At 46.4% G+C, this 22,730-nt stretch overlaps 1 protein-coding gene across 1 annotated transcript in view; it reads left to right on the top strand.

Moving 5' to 3' along the window:
- Positions 1-304: 304 nt before the first annotated feature.
- Positions 305-22,730, top strand: part of MLXIP (MLX interacting protein) — a 49,241-nt gene continuing 26,815 nt past the window's right edge. Inside the window, exon 1 of the mRNA XM_079762349.1 lies at positions 305-1,161. Coding sequence (XP_079618475.1) covers positions 749-1,161 — 413 coding nt within the window. The 5' untranslated portion in view covers positions 305-748. The remainder of the gene's footprint in view (positions 1,162-22,730) is intronic.

Below are 22,730 nucleotides of genomic sequence, written 5' to 3' on the forward strand. Positions count from 1 at the left end.
CCTCAACTTGGCAGAGCCACCTTCCACCTCTGTATAAAGCGAGGTCTCGGGGAGAAGTTTTCTTGGTCTTGTTTTCACGGTCGAAAAATGCCTTTGGTATTCTGCGACTCAGTCTTCTCATCAGTAAAATGGGGACAACAATCACAGTGCCCCGCAGCATCAGGGATGAGCTGCTTAGGACGCAGTTCCGGGCTCTGCAGAAGAAAGCGGGGTTGGGGTGGGGGTGGGGGGCCGAGGAGGAGCGGGAAGGGGGAGCCCCACCCCCACCCACCACGTGGAGGGCCCGCCCCGCCCGCAGCTTGGCCGCAGGGCGATTCTCCCGAGCGTGGGGCGGGGTCAGCACAGCCGGCTCGGCCACCGCCTCCCCTAGGCCAGGACACTGGCGATTGGCACTACCTGGCCACCGCGGCCCCCGGCGCCGGGACAGCCCGGAGGGGAAGGGGCGGCGAGGGGCGGGGCTCAGAGGCGTGGCCCCGGCTCTCCCTGTTTTTTCTTTTTGTCCGCCTAGATACCGAAAGGCTCCCCTGCGCCTTTAAGAGGCCGAGGCGGGCCTCCGATTGGCCGAGACGCGCCGGTGACGTCACTCCGGGGCGGGCGCCGAGGCGGCCCCGTCAGCCCGCGCCCTCCCCCCTCACGCCCCGCGGCGCGCTCGCGGGCAGTCGGCGCGCGGGCCGGGCCGGCGTCCCCTCAGCCTCGCTCGCCCGCGTCGCCCCCGGGCCCCGGGGGATGCCCCCGACCGGGCGCTCCCATGGCCGCCGACGTCTTCATGTGCTCCCCGCGCCGGCCCAGCAGCCGGGGCCGCCCGGTGCTGCTCAAACCCCCGGTGCCGGAGGACGACGACGACTCGGACACGGATGAGCCGTCCCCGCCGCCCGCCTCCGGAGCGGCCACCGCGGCCCGGGCCCACGCGAGCGCCGCGCCGCCGCCACCCTGGGCCGGGCCGGGCCGCGAGGAGCCTCCGCGCCGCCAGCAGATCATCCACAGCGGCCACTTCATGGTGTCGTCGCCGCACCGCGAGCACCCGCCCAAGAAGGGCTACGATTTCGACACGGTCAACAAGCAGACGTGCCAGACCTACAGCTTCGGCAAGACCAGCTCCTGCCACCTGTCCATCGACGCCTCGCTCACCAAGCTCTTCGAGTGCATGACCCTGGCCTATAGGTAGGGGACCCGGCGACAGCCGTCCGGCCCCACCTGTCAAGCCGCGCTCCCTTCGTTGACACAACCAGCGTGGGGGGCTGGGCCGCCTGGGGGGACCCCTTGACTCCACGCATGCCCTCGGGGTCGCCCCCCCCCCCCCTTCGGGAGGGTTTGTGGGTCCGGGGTCCTGGCCTCTTCCCCTGCCAGCAGGGCTCGGGTTCTTCCGGCTTCGCGCTCCCCACCCATGCCCTCCTCCCGGTGTCCCGAGGCCACCGATTTTGGACCAGAACGAGGTGTCCGTCCGGGCTGCCCCTCCTCCCAGGCGCCTCGTGTTTCCCGCAGTGTCGTGACGACCACCGGCCCAGCGGTGGCTCGGTGCTGGTTCCAGCCTTGAGGGGCCGGAGCCTGTGTCCTCCTGGATAGAGAGGGGATGAAGTCGTCCTGATCTGCTTCGCTTGGCTGCTTGTGGGGATGGGAGGTCGATGGGCGCAGCGCTTCCTGACGCCGGTGTCTGGCTCCTAGCTGGACGCTCCTTTTCTTGTCCCAGCAGAGGGAGGCTGGGCCTCCTGGCACCCCCTGGACCCGGGAAGCCGGCCCCCAGCTTGGGAGGGGCCCTGGGCGTCTCCCAGGAAGACTTCTGGAACCACAGCTGCTGGAGGTGCAGCCTGTCCTCCTGGCAAGTCGGAGGGTTCTCTGGCCAGCCCTGAAACACTATATGGAGATGCCCGCGGTTAGGGCAGGCATCCCGGACACCACCCTGACGTGTGGACTTGGCTCTGGGCAGAGGGAAGGCACTGAAATGCCAGGCCCTCCCTTTCCATTCTCTTCCTTCCTCGTTGTGTTAGGTCTTAGCCCCAGGTGACTTCTGCCTCAGCAGCAGAACTTCTTTGGTCTCTGCAGAGAGCCCCGTCCTGCACCCGAGCTCACCCCTGGGTAGGATCTCTGCTAAGCGGGGTTTATTGATTCAGTAACTGGCCTGGCTCAGGCTGTCTAGGGTGTTCTCTGCAGGCAGCCTAGGAAGTTTCCTAGGAGATTCCAGAAAAGTGTAAAGGAGAGGGGGAACATTTCCCACCCCCACCCCCTTTTTTTGGGGGGGAGAGCCATGAACCCAGAATACATCCAAGTTAAAACATTACCCATTTACCGGAAGTTGAAACACTAGATACAGGACTCTGGGTGACATTTTCCTCTTCTGGAATAAATGATTAATCCATTTGTTCCTTTGTTATGTTCCTGAAATGCCCCCACCCTCCCATTTCCTCTCCAAGCCGTCCCTGACGGTTTGTTTGCCACATGGCTGCAGTAGGTTACCCAAAGCGCTCCCTTTAATGGCGCGTTGGTCGGGCTCTGCTTTGCTGCTCTGGTCTTGCCAGTTTGAGCTGGCACCCGGCCTGTGAAGATGTTCTGTTTTGTTTTTCTGTTTTTAAACAAATGGTATTGAGACTGCAGCCCTCGGCCTTCCTTGAAGCTCTGCTTACTCCATCTCAGATTTTGAGCACTTCCATTGGAATCAAACCCATTGTAGCATATGCCCCAGTGTGAGAGAGCCCTTTCACCCAAAGCAAGGAGTGAAAGAGAGGAATGTGTTTTATTAAAAGAACTTAATCCTCTTCTCTGTTTTAATATAAACTCCATGTACAGGGAGAGAATGGATGACTGAGTTGCAGGAGGTATGGGCTAGTAAAGTAAAGAATAAACCAGTCTCCCCTTAGCCCTCAGTTTAGATAACCTAAAGGTTTATTGTTAACTAACACCAAGGAATTTTAGTAATGGCATTCCCCGCCTCACACACACTTCTTTCAAAAATATTTTGGCAACTGGCCATTGCTCAATTAACTTTCTTGATTGCAAAATGCACACGTAGTTTGATTGGAGACTTACCTTGCTCTTAGCACCTCCCACCCCACTGGCTCTCTTGCTTTACTGCTACTCCCTGTGCCCAGGTCCTGCCACTGCAGGTCCCCAGTGGGTGCCTGCCTGCCGAGTAATTCCTCATGAGGGTGCTCTGCCTCTCGGTGGGAGGCTGGTGTGGATGGCCCTCGAGTTGAGTTGGCAGTGTGGAACTTTGGTACAGCGTGACAGAGGAATGACTCAAAACCAGTTAGTGGACTGGGATGTAGCCTCTGGCTTAGAAAGCGGCACGGGAACAGAAGGGAGTGTCTGTCCTCAGCTGTCTGTCATGACCACTGGCTGGCTTTCAGAGAAGTGGGATCCGGCAGGGGGCAACCAGGGAGGAAGACTTCACCTCAGAGGTGGTCTGACTTTCCTTTCGGGGGGCCTGAGCCTTCACCACTATTTGCCGTTTTCTCCTTCTCCTTGGCCGAGAGGAAGGCCAGCTGGGCCTCCCCTCCTGGCCTCCTTCCTCTACTGCGTGACTGTTTCTGGCATGGGCTCTTTCTAACCAACTTCCTGTGTGTCCCCTGGCCTCTTCGTTCTAGCTGCCTAACTCTCCCTGGTACACTCTGTGCTATATGGTTGTTTTTTTGGTTTCCTGTAAACTGCTGCCTTCCAGCTGTTTCCAGATGAGGTTCAACAGCTCTTTTGAGGGAGGAGCTAAGTGCAGGGGAAGTTGTGGTTATTTTCCCCCCAGTCCTGTGAAGTGGTCTAGGGACTCTGAATATGATCTGTTCCTGAACATGCAAAGTCTTGGCCTCCTGAAGGGTCTTTGGCAGACTGACTTTGGGTGGGGAAATAGGATGTTTGAGGAATCGGGACTGTGTGAGTGCCCAGTGGCCCACGTGAGTAAATAGCAGTGCTGATGGAACTCCAACTTCATATCGTTTCCTTAAAACCCATGTCCTTCCTATCTTGATTGTGTGCTCAGTAATTGGGACGTTTTGAAGGGAAATAGTTGCTTCCCTTAAGGCAAAATCTCCATGATAGAAGCTTACCTTTTCTCAGCCTTTCTGTCTGTCACTGTAAAACGGGGAGGATAAAACTGCCCTGCTGGGTGAATGTTAGGATTAATTGAGACAATGTCTGCGACTGTGTCTAGTACCTGGCAAACAGGAGGTTTAACAGGCGGAATCCAACTCTGCATCCTCATTCAACTGACACTGACTAGGAGCCCAAGTTTCTCATCTGTAAACTAAAGGAAATGATGTATCTGACTGGGGTCTTTTAGTGTGGCTTTCAAATGTGTGCTCGACAAATACTCAATAGACACATTCTTGGTTTGCCCATACTTTCTAAGGCTCCACAATGGAGCTATGTACTCTAGAACACAGTTCACGGTTCTTGTCCTCTTAGCATTTTAAGGACTGTCACACATGTAAATCACCCACACAAATTCTGAATGCATCTAGTATTTAGCTCTTTGTGGTTGGTTTTGGTTTCACTTCTCTAGCTTTTTGTGTAGCTCTTTATTAGGGAGCCTTGGTGTGAACGTGAGGGGAGGAGTGAGGGGTGATGGTGATGGTCTTTTTATGTATTTAGAGATAAGCAGGAGCTCTCTGCACAATGGGTGTCTGATGAAGTGGAGATCTGAGGAGACCTTTTAATTTGGACCTGTAAGATGGCCTTGGGATACAAGTTTCTAGACTGTGACCTTGAGTGAGTGTAGCCTGTATGGTAACCCTCTGTTCTTGACCCAAGGTGGGAATCTCTGTCAGACTTAAGGAATAGCTGGGATTAAAGGTTTATAGCACTGTGCTCTTCAAACTTTAAAAGTTTTCAAAAGAAGAACTTTCTGATGCTAGGCCTGGTAACTAGTTGTAAATGGGAACCATTTACACAAACGACTAAGTTAGTTTGACTCTTCTGCAACCATGCTGAAGACAGTTTTACTTCCCGTGCTTTCTTTAGTCGTTTATCATTATACTAGGGGCCCAGTGCATGAATTCATGCACCTTGAAAGTAACTGTGCGCCGAGAGGCTGCGGTACACATGGGTGGGTCTCAGCCCATCCTCCCCACCCCTGCCTGGCCCCTCCCACCACAGCCCCCCTCCCGCTGCCACCACCACCACCGCTCCCACACACTGATGGTGCCGGCCCCGCTTGTACCTGCTGAAGGCGAGGAGCGATTGGGGCTGGCACCAGCAGCAGGTACGAGTGGGGCCGGTGCCGGCATGCCGAGTGGCATCTGATTGCGCTTCAGGAGCAGGGGGAGGTGGAAAAGCCCTCAGGGGCGATCAGGGGCGATCAGGGCCAGCAGCTGCCACTCATACCCGCTGATGGCGCCAAGCAATCAGGACCAGGGCCGGGCACCAGCAGCGGGTGCAAGCAGCAGCTCCGGCGCTGGCTACAGGTGCGAGTGGGGCCGGTGCCGGTGGTGGGTGTGAGAGGCAGCTGCCAGCCCCGATCTCTCCTTAGGAGCAGGGGGAGGAAAAGAAGCCCTGAGGGGGGATCAGGGCCAGCACTTGCTGCTCACACCCGCTGATGGTGCTGAGTAATCAGGCCGGTGCCAGGCGCTGACAGTGGGTGCGAGTGGCGGCTCCAGCGCCGGCAGTGGGTGCAAGCGGGGCTGGCGCTAGCAGCAGGTGCAAGCACTGGGCAGGACCACGGTGCGCAGGAGCAAAGAATTTTCAGTAACCACCAGAGGCTCGCCCCAATGACAGCGACTGGTGCCCCGCCTTGGTCTGGCACCCCCACTCACCTGCTCCACCATCCCGCTGCAGCCGATGCCTGCCATGTTTTGCACACGCCCCCTGGTGGTCAGCTCATGTCATAGCGACTGGTTGTTCCACTATTCCGTCTATTTACATATTAGCCTTTTATTATATAGGATAGTGTGCCATTAAGGGTTTGGATGGGAGCGAGGGCTACAGAGATGAGAAGGACAGGCTCTCTCCTTGAGGAGCTCACAGACTTGGCATGGGCAACAGATAGACAGACCATTGTAGAACAATTAGCAAGGACTGTGATAAAAAAAACGTAAACCGGGTCAATGGCGGTGCCAACGATTGAGTGTGTGTGTGTTTACATAACTGGTATCAATGTGGACTGTTTCCCCTGACATCAGGGTTTAATGTGCATTGCCCCTTTCCTATGTTAAGGGTTAAAAATTAGGAATCACATTGCCCAGCAGGAAGCCCCAGTCTCCCTTTTACCTCTCATCTCCCCTTTAGTAGTTTAGGACCAAATTTCCTTTTTATATAGAGCCCGATTGGCTAAATGCCATCCTGATGGAAAGGCGAAGGGTGATAAAATTGGGAAGATCCTGGAAAAAGAGGCTAGAGGAGAGGTGGTGGGAGTTTATTTACGAGGGTAGGAGAAGAGAAGAGAATCAGATTAACTGAGCAACAACTATATCCTAGATTCTCTTTATATTAACTTAAGCATTTCTCACAATAACCCTCTCAGGTAGGTGATGGTAGAGTTCTTATTTTTCATATTTTTAAAAAAAGAAAGAAAACCTGAGCATAGAAGTTAATTTGTCCTATCACCAAGAGGTTAGTCAACTTGCCCAAGACAGTGTCTAGTGCTGAAATGTTATCTCCCTTATCTGCTCATAAAAGTCTGCAGTCTTAGAGAGGTGGTAAAAATACCAGTTCTTCTCCTAATGGAACGCATGGAGAATCCAAGATGGGGAAAATGAATGCCTTTAGGTGGCTCCATGCCCTTCCACGGCTGCCCTTCCCCACTGGTGAAATCCTGTCCTTCCTTCAAGGCTCAGCTTGGACACCAGTTGCCCTAGTAAACCCGAAGGGAGTGAACGCCATGGTCCTCTGTAAGTCCACAACCCTTATTGATTCTGCCTCATGCCATTGCATAGATCTGAGCTACCAGGATTTCCGCTGTCTTCACCTTTGATTTGCCCACAGAGCCTAACAGTGTCTGGCACATACTGAGTGATTAGGAAATATATATGGAATTGAAAAGGGAAGCTCAGGCACCTGGTCTTGCCTCTGGCAAACTTTTATTTATCTTCAGCTGTGCAAAGGCACACCACCTCTGTGGAACAATGCTTTATGGGATGTTGGTGTGGAGTGGGACAACAGGCCTAAGTGTTTTGCTAGGTGGTGTGTGTATTGTGGCTCATATGGACTGGAGTGGTAGGCAGATCAATGCCCCCACCCCCACCAAGATGTCCACATCCTAATCCCCACAACCTGTGGATATGTTGGGTTACACAGCAAAGAAGAATTAAGGTTGTTAATCAGCGGAGTTTAAAACGGGGATATTATTTTGGATTATTTGGGTGGGCCCAATGTAATCTCAAGGGTCCTCCTTAAAAGTAGAAGAGGAAATCAAAAGAGAACCGGAGAGAAAGAGCAGCAGGAGGGCTTGGCCTGATGTTGTCTTTGAAGCTGGAGGAAGGGGCCCAGAGTTAAGGAATGTGGGCCTCCTGAAGAAACTGGAAAGGGCAAGGAACAATTCTCCCTTAGATCCCAAGATGCAGTCTGCTGTCATCTTGATTTTAGCCAATGAGACCCATTTCAGACTTCTGACCTCCAGGACTATCAGATAATAAATTTGTATTGTTCTAAGCCATTAATTTTGTGGTTATTGTTATAGCAGCAATAGAAACTAATACAGACTTGGTTCCCAAAGTTTATTAAGGTAATGTTTTTAAGCACATTGACCCAGGTATAAAAAAGTCTTTCTTATTTCTTCTTCCACCATCGGAGAGCATAGCAGCACACCCTGGAATTATATCAAGTTCTGTTGAGTGTATTAGGCGCCAGTTCAGGGGATCTCGTGATAGGCGGGACCTTGTTTTAAAAGGAAAAGTCTGTAAAGTGGGCCTTATTCTTGCTTCTCAGTACAATTCCTACAGTAGAGTATTGTAGAAAGTTAATATTACGTATTTTCCGGTGTATAAGACGACTGGGCGTATAGAAGGTTTTCCTGGGTTAAAAAGTCGTCTTATACGCTGGAAAATACGGTACTTATTTTTAAGGATTCATATAATGGCTGATGAAAAATTCACTGTGAGCTCCCATTGAATTAAATTACTGAAATTGAATTACTTCTTGGGTATAATATGTGCAGTCCAGATAGCAAATAGCTTAGGTGATATATTCCATCTTTTGTTGGAATTCTTTCTATAGTTAGAATTCCAGGCCACAGGACTTGTGTTTCAGTCAGAGCTCTTGGCTACAGGGATCAGGGGCCCTCTTGCACTAGCCCATGCAATGGGGGTTTATTGCAAGTATCTGGAAGGGAGCTGGTTATCTGGAAGGGTGCTGGTAATCTCATGATAATTCCGGGATTCCTGCATTGCCTGATTCCGTGGAGGCTGCAACTGGGCTCCAGGCAGCTCTGGGTCCTCAGCAGGGGAGTTTGCCCTCCTTTCCTGATAATTCGGTACTTCCCTTAGTGATCGGTCTCCTCTCTCAGGCTCTGTTTTTCTTTGTGGCTTTAATCCTGCTGCCACCAGCTGGCTCTCTCACCTGCTGTCCTGTTCTTCTCTGCTTCACAGCTTCTGCTTATGGGAACTTCTGCCTCGGCCTGGCTGGAGCTTGCCAGTGGCCTGTGTTTCACTCACAGACCTCACTTAGAGCTTTCTGTTACCATCAGCGCTCTTTGCCAGTTGTCTAATTAAATTAGCCTCCGCCTCCAATTCAAATGTTTGAGAGGGAGACTATCGGGCCCTTCCCTCTCTGAGCAGACCCTCACCAGCCACAGAGCATGCATCTAGCCATGGTCTTTGGACTGGTTGCTTTTGGCACAAGTGCTTATTCCTTTCAGCAGTATTAATCAGGTCTCTGTTGTGTGCCAGACACTGCTCCAGCTCTTGGGGATATAGTAGGAAACAGGACAGATGAGTCATCTCCCCTCACGGGGTTTATATTCTAGTAGGAGAATCAGCAAGCAAAGTAGATTTCTATTGTTCGTGCAGTGAAGAACATATAGCAAGGGGGAAGATGGCAAGTGACAGGGGATGGAGGTGAGTGGATACTTTATCTCGCTGATCTCGGAAGTTCTTTGAGGAGGTGACATTTCAGGTTTGAACTGAAACCTGAGTGGATAGTCATCCAGGCAGTGAAAGAGCCCTAGGCAAAGGCCTAAGGTGGGATGAATGTGGCACAGTCCAAGGCTAGAAAAAGGGCCAGCAAAGCATGGCTGGTATGTGGGGGCAGGGGGGAGTAGTCAGAATGACTGAAGAGGGGAGGGGCCTTGTTGGCCTTGGTAATAAGTTGGGAAACTATGCTCATTGCACTGGGGAGTACGGTTCGTTGAGGCCGCTCTGTGGAGACTGGTCAATAGGAGGCCATGAGTGGAAATGGGTACCACTGGGGGTCTGTTGGCACCATTCTCAGACAAGGATGGTAGCAGTGGGGGTGATGAAATGTGGATAATTCAAGGTGGGTTTTGGAGTCACTGATGGATTGGACATTCAGGATGAAAGGGGGGAAAAAGATATTAACAGTGACTCTGAGGTTTTGGTCTGAGCCTGGGAGCCATTACTGGAATGAGAAAGCTGAGATGGTCCAGTCAGCTGCATGGCCACCGCTGCTGTGCCTGCTAAACTTGGCTGCCTTGGCCACCCTGAAACACGGAGCTGTGGGTGGGGCAGCTCCCCTGAGAAGAGGCTGCAAGGGGGTGACCAGTGACATCCCCACTATTACCAGAGCAATTCTCCGCTTAGCCTGACCAGTCCAGGCACCCTGAGTTCTTCTGTCCATGCTGCTCATCTTGCCTCCCTACCCTCTGTTGTGCCTCATGAAGGGGCTAATTGGGGAGGGGAAGTTTTGGAGTTTTGAGCTGGCTTTCGGAAAGTAGTGTTTTTTTCTGGTGAAATATATACTGTCCTATATCCTGAATGGTGTTTTTTCTCAGTTGGGGCTGGTTGTGGTGGAGCAATATTGCTGGTCTTGAATGCCCTAAAGATACTTCTCTAAATCTAGCATTCTTAATGTGTTCGGGGTTAGACTGCATCATCAGAAAACTCTTCTGGAAGGAGGCAGTGTACAAGGGTTTTTTGGTAGCTCCAGAAAAGTGTCCATGATCTGGAAAAATAATTCCAGGAACAGAAATCCTTGTCATTAGCTTTTGAGTCTCAGAAGTGAACATAAAGAATCCCACTGAGTAACAGTGAAGAGGAAAGCTAAGTCAGAGTTCATAAGGGGCCATCAGAGAGAGCCAGACTGCTGGTAGGAACAGAGGTTTGTGGAGTTGCAGTTGCACTGGGGAGTGGAAACATGGGGACAGAGGCAGCACACTTTCACTGTTTCTCAGTAGGAGGACCATTTGGAAAGCGAGTTAAGGATTCCTTCCGTCAGCAGCTCCTTGGCCTCTTTTGGTCAGTGACCATGAGACAAACTCGGTCATAGAAACAAGAAGCAGCATCTTATATAGAAAGTAAAGGGATTAACCTAGTTTCCAGATATTTACCCAATAATCTAGCTTTAAAAAACCTACAGAACTTTTTCCTATGCTCACAGGGTAACTGGCCCATTTGCAAATGGCTACCTTGTCTTATGGGACCTACCCAGAGAGCTTAAAACCTTTTGCACTCGGATGTCGGATGTGTGACTCGACACGGTTAGCATTAGAATAAAGGAATTGAGAAAAAAGCAAGCGAGTGCAAAGGGTTAATACTGATCTTTAGAGAAAGCTAATTTACAAATTCTTTTGCTTATTAAAACAAAACACTTGCAAAGAATTCTTAAAACCATATATTATTATGTTAGTTTGCTGTTTTAAACAACTATTTTCTAGTTGAGTAGTAGGGACTTTTAAATTACCTCCTTTGTTTTTTAAATTATTAAACAGATCTTCTGCCTTAGAGCAGGACTCTTTCATCCACTTATACAGACAAGTTGTTGTTGTTTAGCAACTTTATTGAGGTATAATTTACATATCACAGAATGCACTCATTTTAAGTTCATTGAGTTTTTAGTTGTGTGATCAATGGTCACAATCCAGTTTTAGAACTGGATTCCATCACCACATTAAGATCTCTCATGCTCTTTTGTGGTTAATCCCAATTCCCAACTTAGCCCCAGACAACACTAATCTGCTTTCTGTGTCTACGGATTTGCCTTTTGTAGATATTTCATGTAAATGGAATCATACTATACGTGGCCTTTTATGTCCGACTTTTTTCACTTAGCATGTTTTCAGGATTAACTCACGATGCAGTGCATGACAGTATTTTATTCCTTTTTATTTATGAGTAGTCTTCCATTGTATTAGTATACCATTTTTTGTTTACTCATTGACAGACATGTCTCTGAGGGAAGCCTACTACCTTCATTACTTGGGTATTGACTTTCCATTTCCTGTAACAGAATTCTCTCACAGATTCAGATAGGGACTTCCTTACATGGTGAGATTAGGAAGTGTCAATGGATGTGGTAGAAAGATGATTGGATTGGACAACACAGGACAGTGCAGTGGTGCGACTGACTAACAACATATCACTTAGCCCCTTTAAGTCGTGATATCCTTAACTGTAAACAAAAAAAGCAAGAGAAAAGGGGTTTGACTGGAGTCATGGTTACTGATCTTATTAATGCACCTTTTGCTTTTGAGAGACTGCCTAGAAACAAGTTGCATTGAGCAATAAGAAAGAACAAACTGCCCTAGCTGGTTTGGCTCAATGGATAGAGCATTGGCCTGTGGACTGAAGGGTCCCAGGTTCCATTCTGCCCAAGGGCATATGCCTGGGTTTCGGGCTCTATCCCTAGTAGGAGGCATGCAGGAGGCAGCCGATCAGTGATTCTCTCTCATCATTGATGTTTCTATCTCTCTCGCCCTCTCCCTTCCTCTCTAAAATATATATATTTTTAAAAAGAACAAACTGCTTGTATGTGCAACAACATGGATGAATCGCAGAGACATTATGTTGAATGAAATAAGCAAATAAGCCTTACCCAAAAGAGTATATGACAATTCCACTTATATGAAGTTCTAGAATAGACATAAGTAACATATGGTGAAGAAAATCACACCACTACTTGCCTCTGAGGGAGGTTGGAGAGGGGAAAGGGAGAATGCAGTCACTGCTAATTGTTACAGGTGTTTTTAAAAAAATGTTTTGTTGATTCCAGAGAGGAAGGAAGAGCAAGAGAGGGATAGAAACATCAATGATGAGAGAGAATCATCGATTGGCTGCCTCCTGCATGACTCCTACTGGTCGAACCCTGACCTCCTGGTTCATGGGTCAACACTCAACCACTGAGCCACACCAGCCAGGCATGGTTATGAATTTTTTTTAAGGGAGTGATAAAAATGCATTAAAGTTAGAGAATGGCCCTGACCAGTTTGGCTCAGTGGATAGAGCATCGGCCTGCGGACTGAAGGGTCCCAGGTTCGATTCCAGTCAAGGGCATGTACCTTGGTTTTGGGCACATCCCCAGTAGGGAGTGTGCAGGAGGCAGCTAATCGATGTTTCTCTCTCATCGATGTTTCTAACTCTCTATCCTTCTCCCTTCCTCTCTAAAAAATCAATAAAATATATTAAAAAAAATAAAGTTAGAGAATGGTGGTAGCTGCACAACTCTGTGAATATACTAAAACCAGCAAACACTTTTAAAGGATGAATTTCATGGTATGTAAATTATGTCTTAATAAAGCTGTTTAAAAAATATTTCAAAAACAGTTCAGGTTTTCAACATTAACTTTAGGGAATCTGACTTGGGAAGCACAGGACTAAGTGATGATAAAGATCTTAAATATGTCAGTGTTTATAAATTCCATAATTCTATCTCTTCCGTGTACAGAAAGTGAGAGTGATTGGGAAAGTGACCTGCCCTAAGCATTTCCCCTAGATTAAAATCGACTCAGAAATTGATTCTCCAACTTGCCCCCTCGATTGCCAGATCACCCTCTGTAAGGTCATCAATCCTATTAAGACTTTTTCCTTCTTAACATTGTTAGGGGGTCACAACTCAAATGCCCACATGGGCCAGGAAAGAAAGCTGGCCATTTTTAAGGCTAAGGGGACCTTTGCTATCTTTTATTTTTTGCTTTTCAGAGTCATGATTACAGAGAAACATTTCTTTGTTATGAAAACCATGTGGGCATAAGTGAAATTGACGTGGTCTCTGTGATGGAAAGGCAACAGGGAGCAGTGGTGAAGTAGAGAATGTCTGCCTGATCTAAAGGGGCAGCCATCACTCAGCTCCAGGTGATTCTTGCCAGTGTTACAAGATCTGGCATATTTAAAAAATTGGAAGAAATCTGAATTTGTATGTGAACTCCACTTTTAAGTTTTGGTTCAGTCTATAATTTACTGTCTGAGTTCAGAGATTAGGTATTCTGGGAAAATGAGTTTAATCTAGGTTGGATTTAGTTTAGACCTGAGTTTTAGCCTAAGAGATGAAGGAGTATGTTGTGCTGTTTGCCACAGGCACAAGGAAAGTCTTTTTATGTGTTCTCACTCTTTTGTGTACGTTCTGCCCCAGGCTCTATTTAAAGTCACAGGACTATAATCTTCTAGATACAGAATCTTAAGACTGTCTGCCTGATAAACCCCAGAAGTATGCATGCTCCTAGAGTTATGAGGAACTTGGGCAGTTAGTCAAATAATCTTGTCTTGGAGGTGGAAGGTTGATTCTCCATTTTGTGAAATTCTTGGACCATAGGTTACTCTTAGCTTTACATTCCACTTCGGACTATTACCCCTTCACCACCAGGCTTGATTGGGGTGGGGCTGTTTCATGGAGTGATTCTGTGTTGAAGGAAAGGGATAATAATTTGACTTAAGTCCAGATAATTGATTTGGTTATAATTGAAACAAAATTAAAACTTCAAATTAGACTGAGGAAGCCTCTCTCTTGGCTCCTGTTTAAAGTTTCTAACCTATATATGACCTTACATTAATTACCTCTATCTTTACCTCCCAGGTGTAAGTGTGTGTGTGTGTGTGTGTGCTTAAGGTGGTTAAGAAAGGAATGGACCCTCCCCCAAACACACACAAGAATATGGTCTGTGTAGCCACCTTGCACACGTTCCCTACCTTTTCTAGCTCTTGGGTTTTTTATCCATATTTGATCTGGTCTGGAAAGATGTTGGCAGTTAGCTGTATGGTTCTTAAATGCCATATCTTCTGCTTCTAAGCGAGATTGAAATAGAATTTGGATTTATTAAAGGTACAGTGTTTTCTCTGCTGAGACAGGTTCACTGAAAAGTTGGGCAATTATTCTTCTAAGCTTAGAACTTACTTTTTGGAATTTGACTGTAATTCCAGGCCCCTTTCCAAGAAAAAAAAATTCTAACACCCAGAGATAACCACTGTCAATTCCCTAGTGTTTATCCTTCCAGACCTTGTGGGTTTTTTTGTTTGTTTTTCTTTCTTTTCTTTTTTTTTTTTTTTAGGAATGGTGATTGTATTTCCCCTCTCCTCCCCCACATTTAATAGATTGTGAACATCTTTCCAAGCTCCCAAATATTTATCTGCAAAATGTTTTAGTGACTGAATAGTATTTCATTGTGCATATGTAATATTATTTATTTAATCCCTCTCTGCTGGTCATTGAGAATATTTCATGGTATTTTGGGGTAACTTAAAGGTGTTTCTGGGTCCCTGTTCCATTCATCTCTGTTTCTATACCCCAGGTTGGCCACTTTCTCTGAAAACGTCCCTGTGCCTCTTCCTTCTTCCTGACAGAAATCACCCTTTACCTGAGTACCTTTCAGCAAGACTCTTGAAAAAAAGCAGCAATAGGCTTTGCCACATTAGGTCGCACCTGCCTTGCCACACCCTCATCAGTAAGGTGTGTGTGGAGGAAGGTGGTGAACATATACACAGCTGAAAGGTAGCCTTTGTGCCCGGGGCTGCTGATAGGAAAGCTCCCTGCATTCTCATGTGTGTCCCTATAGCCTGCAGAGGGTTGGGGGACACATTGGATGGTGTTTGACACAGTTGTCAGCAGCGTGCATGCCTGGACTGAACTCTGAGCTTGCGTGTCTGTGTTGTGCCCTGCTGGCTTTGCAGGGATGTGAGCAGGATGCCTTCCTTGGCTTTTTGTAGTTCCAGAAGCAGGGAGAGCGTGGAGCCTCACAAGAGGCTGTGATTCCAGCTGTGAGTCCGCACTGCTGCGGGGAGCTCATGGGTGATGGGGAGCAGTGTGGGTGAATGTTCCTCCGAGTTACAAACAAAACTCTGGGATGCCGTCGTACATGGAAGGAAGAGCTGATTCACTTCTAGGAAACAATTTAAATACTTCCTACCACATCGAGTCCCGAGATGCTGACCTCTGGCTTTAGTGCCTTACTCGTCAGCTTGATCCGCTGTGGGGTGTCTCTGGCTTCATCCATCCCATGCTGGCAGGGTATGTGCTGGAGGGGCTGGGTGAAGACCTGAGGACTTTGGTTATGTTTTAAAAACTGGATCAGGTCATCTGACTCCCTAAGCCCAGTGGAGAGGTTAGGTTGCCTCTTGTGGCATCCCACATCCGGCAGCTGCATTCTGGCTCAGAACTCCAGAGCCGGGCCCTGGCCCCTTCCCTCTCTCTCATGCTGAACATCCATTTACCCGACTAGTCTCCATTTCCCTTTGGCTTTGGAATTCACGATTCTCCTCCAAGAGAAACCTTGGCTGAGGGCGTTGTCCCATGGGAAAAAGCCTTCCCATGAAAGCAAGGAACCCAGTTATCAGCTTAGCCTCTGGCTTGTCCTTGGTGTTGTCCTTGCATAGTTGCTGAGAGCCAGCAGGCAGGTGGTGTGGGAAATTCACCTGTGGGCTACACAGCCTCCTCCAGATGCTTCTCAGAGCAGCCTACCAGAGACCTGCTGGTCGCAGTCAAGCTGGTTTGGCATCTATGCAGCCAGCTGCTTTTTGCCCGATAGCTTTGCTTATCTCTGTTCTTGTGCTTGTTGCTGGCTCCTTGGAGCTTTGGGTGTGTTTGCATAGTGCTTTGAGATGATTGCCACTGATTTTGTGAAATATGGATGAAGTGAACAGGGCAGGGTGTGGTGTGAGAAATATTGTAATCCGCTGGTGCCCACCCCCACCATTTCTTCCCAAAGTGAGAATTTCTTTGTTTCTTGCCCTAGAGGACCCTGGAGTAGCAGCTTTCAGGCTTTTGTAAAGCTGGGAGCAGCCACTCCAGCTTGGTAGCTCTAATTGAGATCTTGGGTGTACTGCCCTCCTGAATTGACTGGAAAATTGACCCAGCAGCACTGTAGAAATACTTGACGTTTCAGCCCTTGTCCTTTGTTGGCTAAGTTCACTGGAAATGTATCAGTAAGTGAGATTCAAATGCATCCTGGGAGCTCAGCTTCTGGGAAGGAGAGCAGGGCTGCAAAACAGCCAGCTCCATGATGTGTCATCTCTGAGTGGTAGCTGTCTCTGGTGCATCACATGGGTTGGCTGATGTTGGTTTATGTATGTAACCTCCCTCCCTTTTTACTGTGATGTCTCAAAGTCATGGGGACCAGCAGTTGAAATGAGTAAAAGAGGGCAGGTTTTTCAACTGGCTCTTGTTGGGCTGTTGCAATCTCTTGACAAAGCCAGCATTGTTTTGAATAAAGCAGTTGGTTGGCTTGAATTGCTCTGGTGCTCTGAGCTAGCTGTTTTTCTTCCACCTCAGCCGTGTTCCTGGGGGTAGCCTGGTCCAGAAGGGAGAACCTGCTTTTCCGTTGCCCTCTGTGCTCAGCAGCATCTGAGGTGATTAGTTAGCCATCCAGAATAGACAGCTGTCTCAGTGGGCATTCCACGCTGCTCCTGACCCCCGGCTGGGTGACGGCCAATCATGGCCTCTTGGCATGGAGCCTCCAGGAGTCAAGCTGCTTGCCTGTGCCCTCAGCCTTACTTGGCACTCGCCTGCCCAGTACAGGAGACCACCTGCTCTGGCCAGGTTCCCCACCTGCTGTTGAGGCTGACATTTATGCTGACCTTTTGGCCTGGCATCTGCCCCTATCATATGTGTGATGCTTCAAACTCAAGATTTAATCCATAGAGCAAATAATTCCTCTGGCTGGACTCCCAGACACAGTTCCTCAAGAGTGGGACAGAAACTCAGTGTTTGGCTTCTTTCTGAGGTCGCATTGTCTCACCTCTGCCCCTCATTTAGTTTCATATTTGTGTGGTCAGATTAGTCATATCAATGGAAGTCCCAGCCTCATAGGTGAGGACAGCAGGAACTCACATGGGGGTGGAGGTAGCTCACACAATGGTGAGAAGATCCAGACTCCATTTCCTTCCAGAATGGGAGCTTGGTTTCTTTGCATTTGATTGGATAGCTCTTTAAATGCAGTTGTGATTGTAGAGTGGCATTTGAAGAACTTATGAAAAAAATTTTTTCTTGCAAGATTCTGGCCCCAGTCAGCCAAGTTAAGAAGTGCTTTTTTTCAAAGATGGAACTACAAAGGCAGGAGGAGATGATACATGGTGGACAGAGCTGGGGGGGGGGGAGGAGGGTGGTAATATAAAATGACCTTAACCACAGGGTTAGTTCTTAGAAATAGTCCTGGGAACCATCCCACATGGTAGATTTGAGGCGCACTGAAGAATCTATCAGTGCATCTAAATCACTTCTTTTGTTCAGTCCTTTGAGTTTTGTGGTATTGAAGTTGAGTATTAAAATGTTTGCAAAAATACCTTATTTATTTGCCCCTCTCTTAAGGAATAGAGCTTCCTTTGCTATAAGCCAATTTTCCAGATCGCCATTGTTTATTTCGTTAGTCATATATTTTATAAACATAGGCTTATTAATGGAAAGGGGAAATCTCTCCCAAATGCACGGTAGCCATCACTGCTTCTTGAACACATTGTTGGTAGTATAACTTTTGATTATTTAGAAACCTGTTTCTGAATATTATTTATTATATTATTACAGTAACCTCTTTTTTTTCCCTGATTTTATTTATTTATTTATTTATTTATTTTTATTGAGGTATTATATGTGTACATATCTTACCATTACCCCCCCCACCCCACACCCATACATGCCCTCACCCCCCAGAGTTTTGCGTCCATTGTTTATGCTCATATGCATGCATACAAGTCCTTCGTTTGATTTCCCATCTCCCCCACCTCTCCCTAACTTTCCCCCTGTAATTTGAAAGTCTGTTTGTTGCTTTACTGTCTCTGTATCTATCTTTTTGCTCATCAGTTTATAATGTTCTCTATTATCCATAAATGAGTGAGATCATGTGGCATTCCTCCTTCATTGACTGGCTTATTTCACTTAGTATAATATTCTCCAATTCCATCCAGGCTGCTGCAAATGATGAGAATTCCTTCTTCTCCATGGCAGCATAGCATTCCATTGTGTAGATGCACCACAGTTTTCTGATCCAGTCATCTGCTGACGGGCACCTAGGCCGTTTCCAAATCTTAGCTATTGTAAATTGTGCTGCTATGAACATAGGGGTGCATATATCCTTTCTGATTGGTGTTTCTAGTTTCTTCGGATATATTCCCAGGAGTGGGATTACTGGGTCAAATGGGAGTTCCATTTTCAGTTTTTTGAGGAAACTCCATACTGTTCTCCACAGTGGCTGCACCAGTCTGCATTCCCACCAGCAGTGCACGAGGTTTCCCTTTTCTCGAGGTTTCCCTTTTCTCCGCATGCTCGCCAACACTTGTCGTTTGTTGATTTGTTGATGATAGCCACTTCGACAGGTGTGAGACGGCACCCCACCGCCGTCCTGACTTGCATCTCCCGGATAATAAGTGACCCCGAGCATGTTTTCATGTGTCTCTTGGCCTTCCTTCTGTCCTCTTTTGAAAATATTCTGTTTAGGTCCGTTGCCCATTTTTTTATTGGATCATTCATCTTCCTTTTATCAAGTTGCATAAGCTGCCTGTAGATGTTGGAGATTAAACCTTTATCAGTGATGGCATTTGCAAATATGTTCTCCCATGCAGTGGGCTCTCTTGCCGTTTTGTTGATGGTTTCTTTTGCTGTAAAAAAGCTTTTTATTTTGATGCAGTCCCACCCGTTAATCTTCTCCCCAGCTTCCATTGCCCTAGGGGCAGTGTCAGTGAAGAAGTTCTTTTGGCATGTCTGAGATTTTGCTGCCTGTGGATTCCTCTAGTATTTCTATGGTTTCCCGTCTTACGTTTAAGTCCTGTATCACAGTAACCTCTTGATATTCTTGCACTGTTAAGGTACATTTGCTTTTCTAACCAGTGATCTTGGGCTCTCTTGTGAGTTGGGTTTTCAAATTTTTAATGATTGTCTCCTGCAGGATCTTGGTTGCCACTTGCTCTGCAGTGTTTACCACTTACTCTCCCTTTTTGTCTGGTGCCTCTCTCTTGCTATTGGTTTGCTTAACTTGTTAAATTGAGTGTAAAATAAGAGTAATTAACTTAGTGAGGGTTTAGAGACGCTCCTTTGAATCAAGTGCACAGACCTTTATTATCTATCTTGAATTATTTTATTTACTTCTGTATAACTAAATAAAACTCCACATAGTTGCAAGATAATGCTGCACTTATAAGCTTCTCTTACAGAATAATCTTAAGCCATCTTTATCCCATTGCATCAGTAAAGTTTGTTGACCAGATTAACTTGTATGTATGATGGAAATTATCTGCAAATCACGTGAAAAGGCAAAAATATTAAACTCTTAAGAAAATTACAGTGTATTCTTATTTCTAAAATGTGGCAAATAAAAAAGTAACTCCAAATCAACATGGTAAACTGTGTCCCATGGGTAATTAATATTACTTTCAATTAATTCTGAAGTGGAAATTCACTTTTCCCCCTTTTTCAAGATGGACATAGTTTTGTAAAGGTCTCCCTCTAGCCTTCCTCCTCATTATATAGAAATGGAGAATTCAGACATTTCAGAAAGATAGAAAAAAGCAAAACCATCTGAAACACTGTTCTTGGAGCTATATACCCTGTATTTTGTTATTGTGTCCTTTTTACTTCTTTCTATATCTTTGTAGGTAAAAATAGAACTGCACTATCATTTTCAGTTGTTTTTTGAAGAGCAAAAGTTTTTAATTTTGATGAAGTCATGTGTATCTGTGGGTTTTTTATAGCCATAATTTTTGTTCATTAAGTCTTTATCAAACCCAAGGATTTTTTTCCTATGTTTTTTCCAATAAATTTGTAGGTTTGGGTGTTACATTTAGGACTATGATCCATTTGGATTTAATTTTTGTATGTGATATAAGGTAAGGTTTGAGACTCAGTTTAAATAGCACTTTATGAATGTTCTTGTTTATATCTCTTCTCATTCTACTTATTTAATTATTTTCTGAGGATAAATTCTTAAAAGTGTAAAACTGTAAAATCAAAGGATATTCACACTGAAATCTTTGATATACGTTGCCAGACTGGTTTTCAAAAGTTGTATCAGTTAGAAAAGACCACCCCAAGAATGGGAGAAAATATTTGCAATTCATATATCTAATAAGGGATGTGTATCTAGAATATATAAAGTTTATATAACTCAGAAATAAAATAAAAAAAACCAAGTTAAAAATTAGCAAATGTCTTGAATAAACATGTCTCCAAAGATGTAAAGATGACCCATAAACACATGAAAAGATGTTTAACATTATTAATCATTAGGGAGATGAAAATCAAAATCATGGAGATACTGCTTCACACCAATTAGCATGTGATAAGTGTTGACAAAGATGTGGAGAGCTTGGAACTCTGGAAATGTAAAATGGGGTAGCTGGTATGGAAAACACTTTGGTAGTTCCTTAAAAAGTTAAATATAGTCCCGTCTGGGTGGTTCAGCTAGTTGGAGTGCCCTTCCATGTACCAGAAGGGTTGCGGGTTTGATTCCCAGTCAGGGCACATACCTAGGTTGCAGGTTCAATCCCAGGTCAGGGCGGATACAGGAAGCAACTGATCAATGTTTCTCTCTCTAATCAATGCTTCTCTCTCTTCCTCTCTCCCTCCCTCCCTTCCTCCCCCTTCCCTCTCTCTCAAATCAATTTTTAAAAAAACACACACACAAAAACAAAACATAACCTTGGGTGAGAATTTTAAAAAAAGTTGAAGACAGCATGACAATTATTCCTGAAAATAAAGGTATTCCCTTTCATAACCATTGCCATTTTCATGCCAAAGAAAATACTAATTCATATACTATACAGCCTACATTAAAGTTTGTCCCGTCTTCTTAAGACTGTCTTTTGTAACTAGTGTTTATGAATCAGCACTCAGTCAAGACTTTCATTTTGCATTTGGTTTTCATCTCTTCAGTATTTTTTAATCTAAAATAATCCCTCTGCTTTTTCCCCCTTGGCATTGACTTTGTGAAGCAGCCAGTCCAGCTGTCTGAAGAATGCCCCATGTACTGTATTAGTTTTCTTGTTGTGTTGTTTAGCATGTTGCTCTGTCCCCCGGATTTCTTGTGAACCACATATTAGGCTTCAGAGTCTTGATTACATTTAGGTTCAATGTTTTTGGTGAGTGTGCTTCACAGGTAGTCCCTTCAAAGGTGCAAATGTCACCTTTGATCATTTGCTTCGCTGTCTTCTTTGTAAAGATATGCTTTTCTCTCTGCCATTATTAAGTCACTTGGGGAGCGTAACTAATTCTGTAGAACTCCTTAGAGGTTAATGTTTTTTTCACCATCTCCCTCAGTTTGGCAATTATCTTGTAACTTCGCTTATTGATTTTTTGATTTAGAAGAGTTTTTCACTTTTATGTACTGGAACCACTAATAGTACAAAAGCTATCTTTCCAAAACTTCCCTTTTCTAAGTCCTGTCCCCTTCTTTTCTTTGTTTCTTCTTTCCCCCCTTTCTTGTTCTGCTTGACTTCAGAAATGGGTGCGACAAGCTAGCTCTTCCTCCTATTCTATCATCTTTTTGGACTACAGATTCAAAAAATTACATTGACCCTAAATGTGAGCAATGGATGAACTCATAGCTCTCTCTTCTTTTCCCCAGAATCAGCTACTGCTGCTGACCCCATGCATTGGCAAGGAACAGGCAGCAGTGAGGTTGAGACTTTGATCCTTAAGGCTCTAATCAGTGGCTCTTACCTTAACTTCTCTTATCAAAGCTAAGGATGCAGTAGGGAGGGGACCCAGAAGCCAAACTGCTGGTATTTCGAGGAAGACCTCTTATTCCTTCTGCTTAAAACCCTTTTCTCCACATTCCCTTTCCCTGGTTAGCTCAACCATCCTACTTGAGGAAGACATCCTGGACCCACCGCGCGTTTGCGTGCCCATCCGTGTTTCCATACTCTTCACGGGAGCCTAGACGTTCTATATTTCCCATTAGCTTGTGAGGTCCCGAGGTCAAGAGCTGAGACTGGCTTTGTCACCCAGTCTTCAGGGAAGAGCCTGACACATCGCACTGAGGTGAATGTTGCTGGGAGTTTCACCTCCTGGCCTGCAGGTGATTTCTTCCGTACGTATGGATGCATTTGCTTCCTGGTAGGGAAAGCAAGGTGTGATCGCAGGCTCTACGCATTTATCTGTACCTTATAAAGAGCTGAGGAATTTAAACGTTTTGGCATTTTCCTTTTTCTTTGTTATAACTACCTCAACGTGGGCTTCTTAGCATTTTCTAGGGTAACTATTTCTCATTATTTATTCTTACAGAGTCATAGAATTATGGACTTTGAGCTGAAAGAGCCATAGCAATAAGCCACACCATGTGAGTCCACCAGCCTTTGCACTTCCTCCTGGAGCGCTGGCAAGGTTTAGAACATTTCAGCATTCCTCCTGGCATCCCGCTTTCCCGCCCCCTTCTGGGTGTTCCAGCTCTATCTAAGTGCTTGATAAGGGACATTATGGAGAAGTGCACCCGAGAGCCAATGTGGGAGGCG

This window comes from Cnephaeus nilssonii (genome assembly GCF_951640355.1).
Source record: "Cnephaeus nilssonii genome assembly, chromosome: 22".
Classification (NCBI taxonomy): domain Eukaryota; kingdom Metazoa; phylum Chordata; class Mammalia; order Chiroptera; family Vespertilionidae; genus Cnephaeus; species Cnephaeus nilssonii.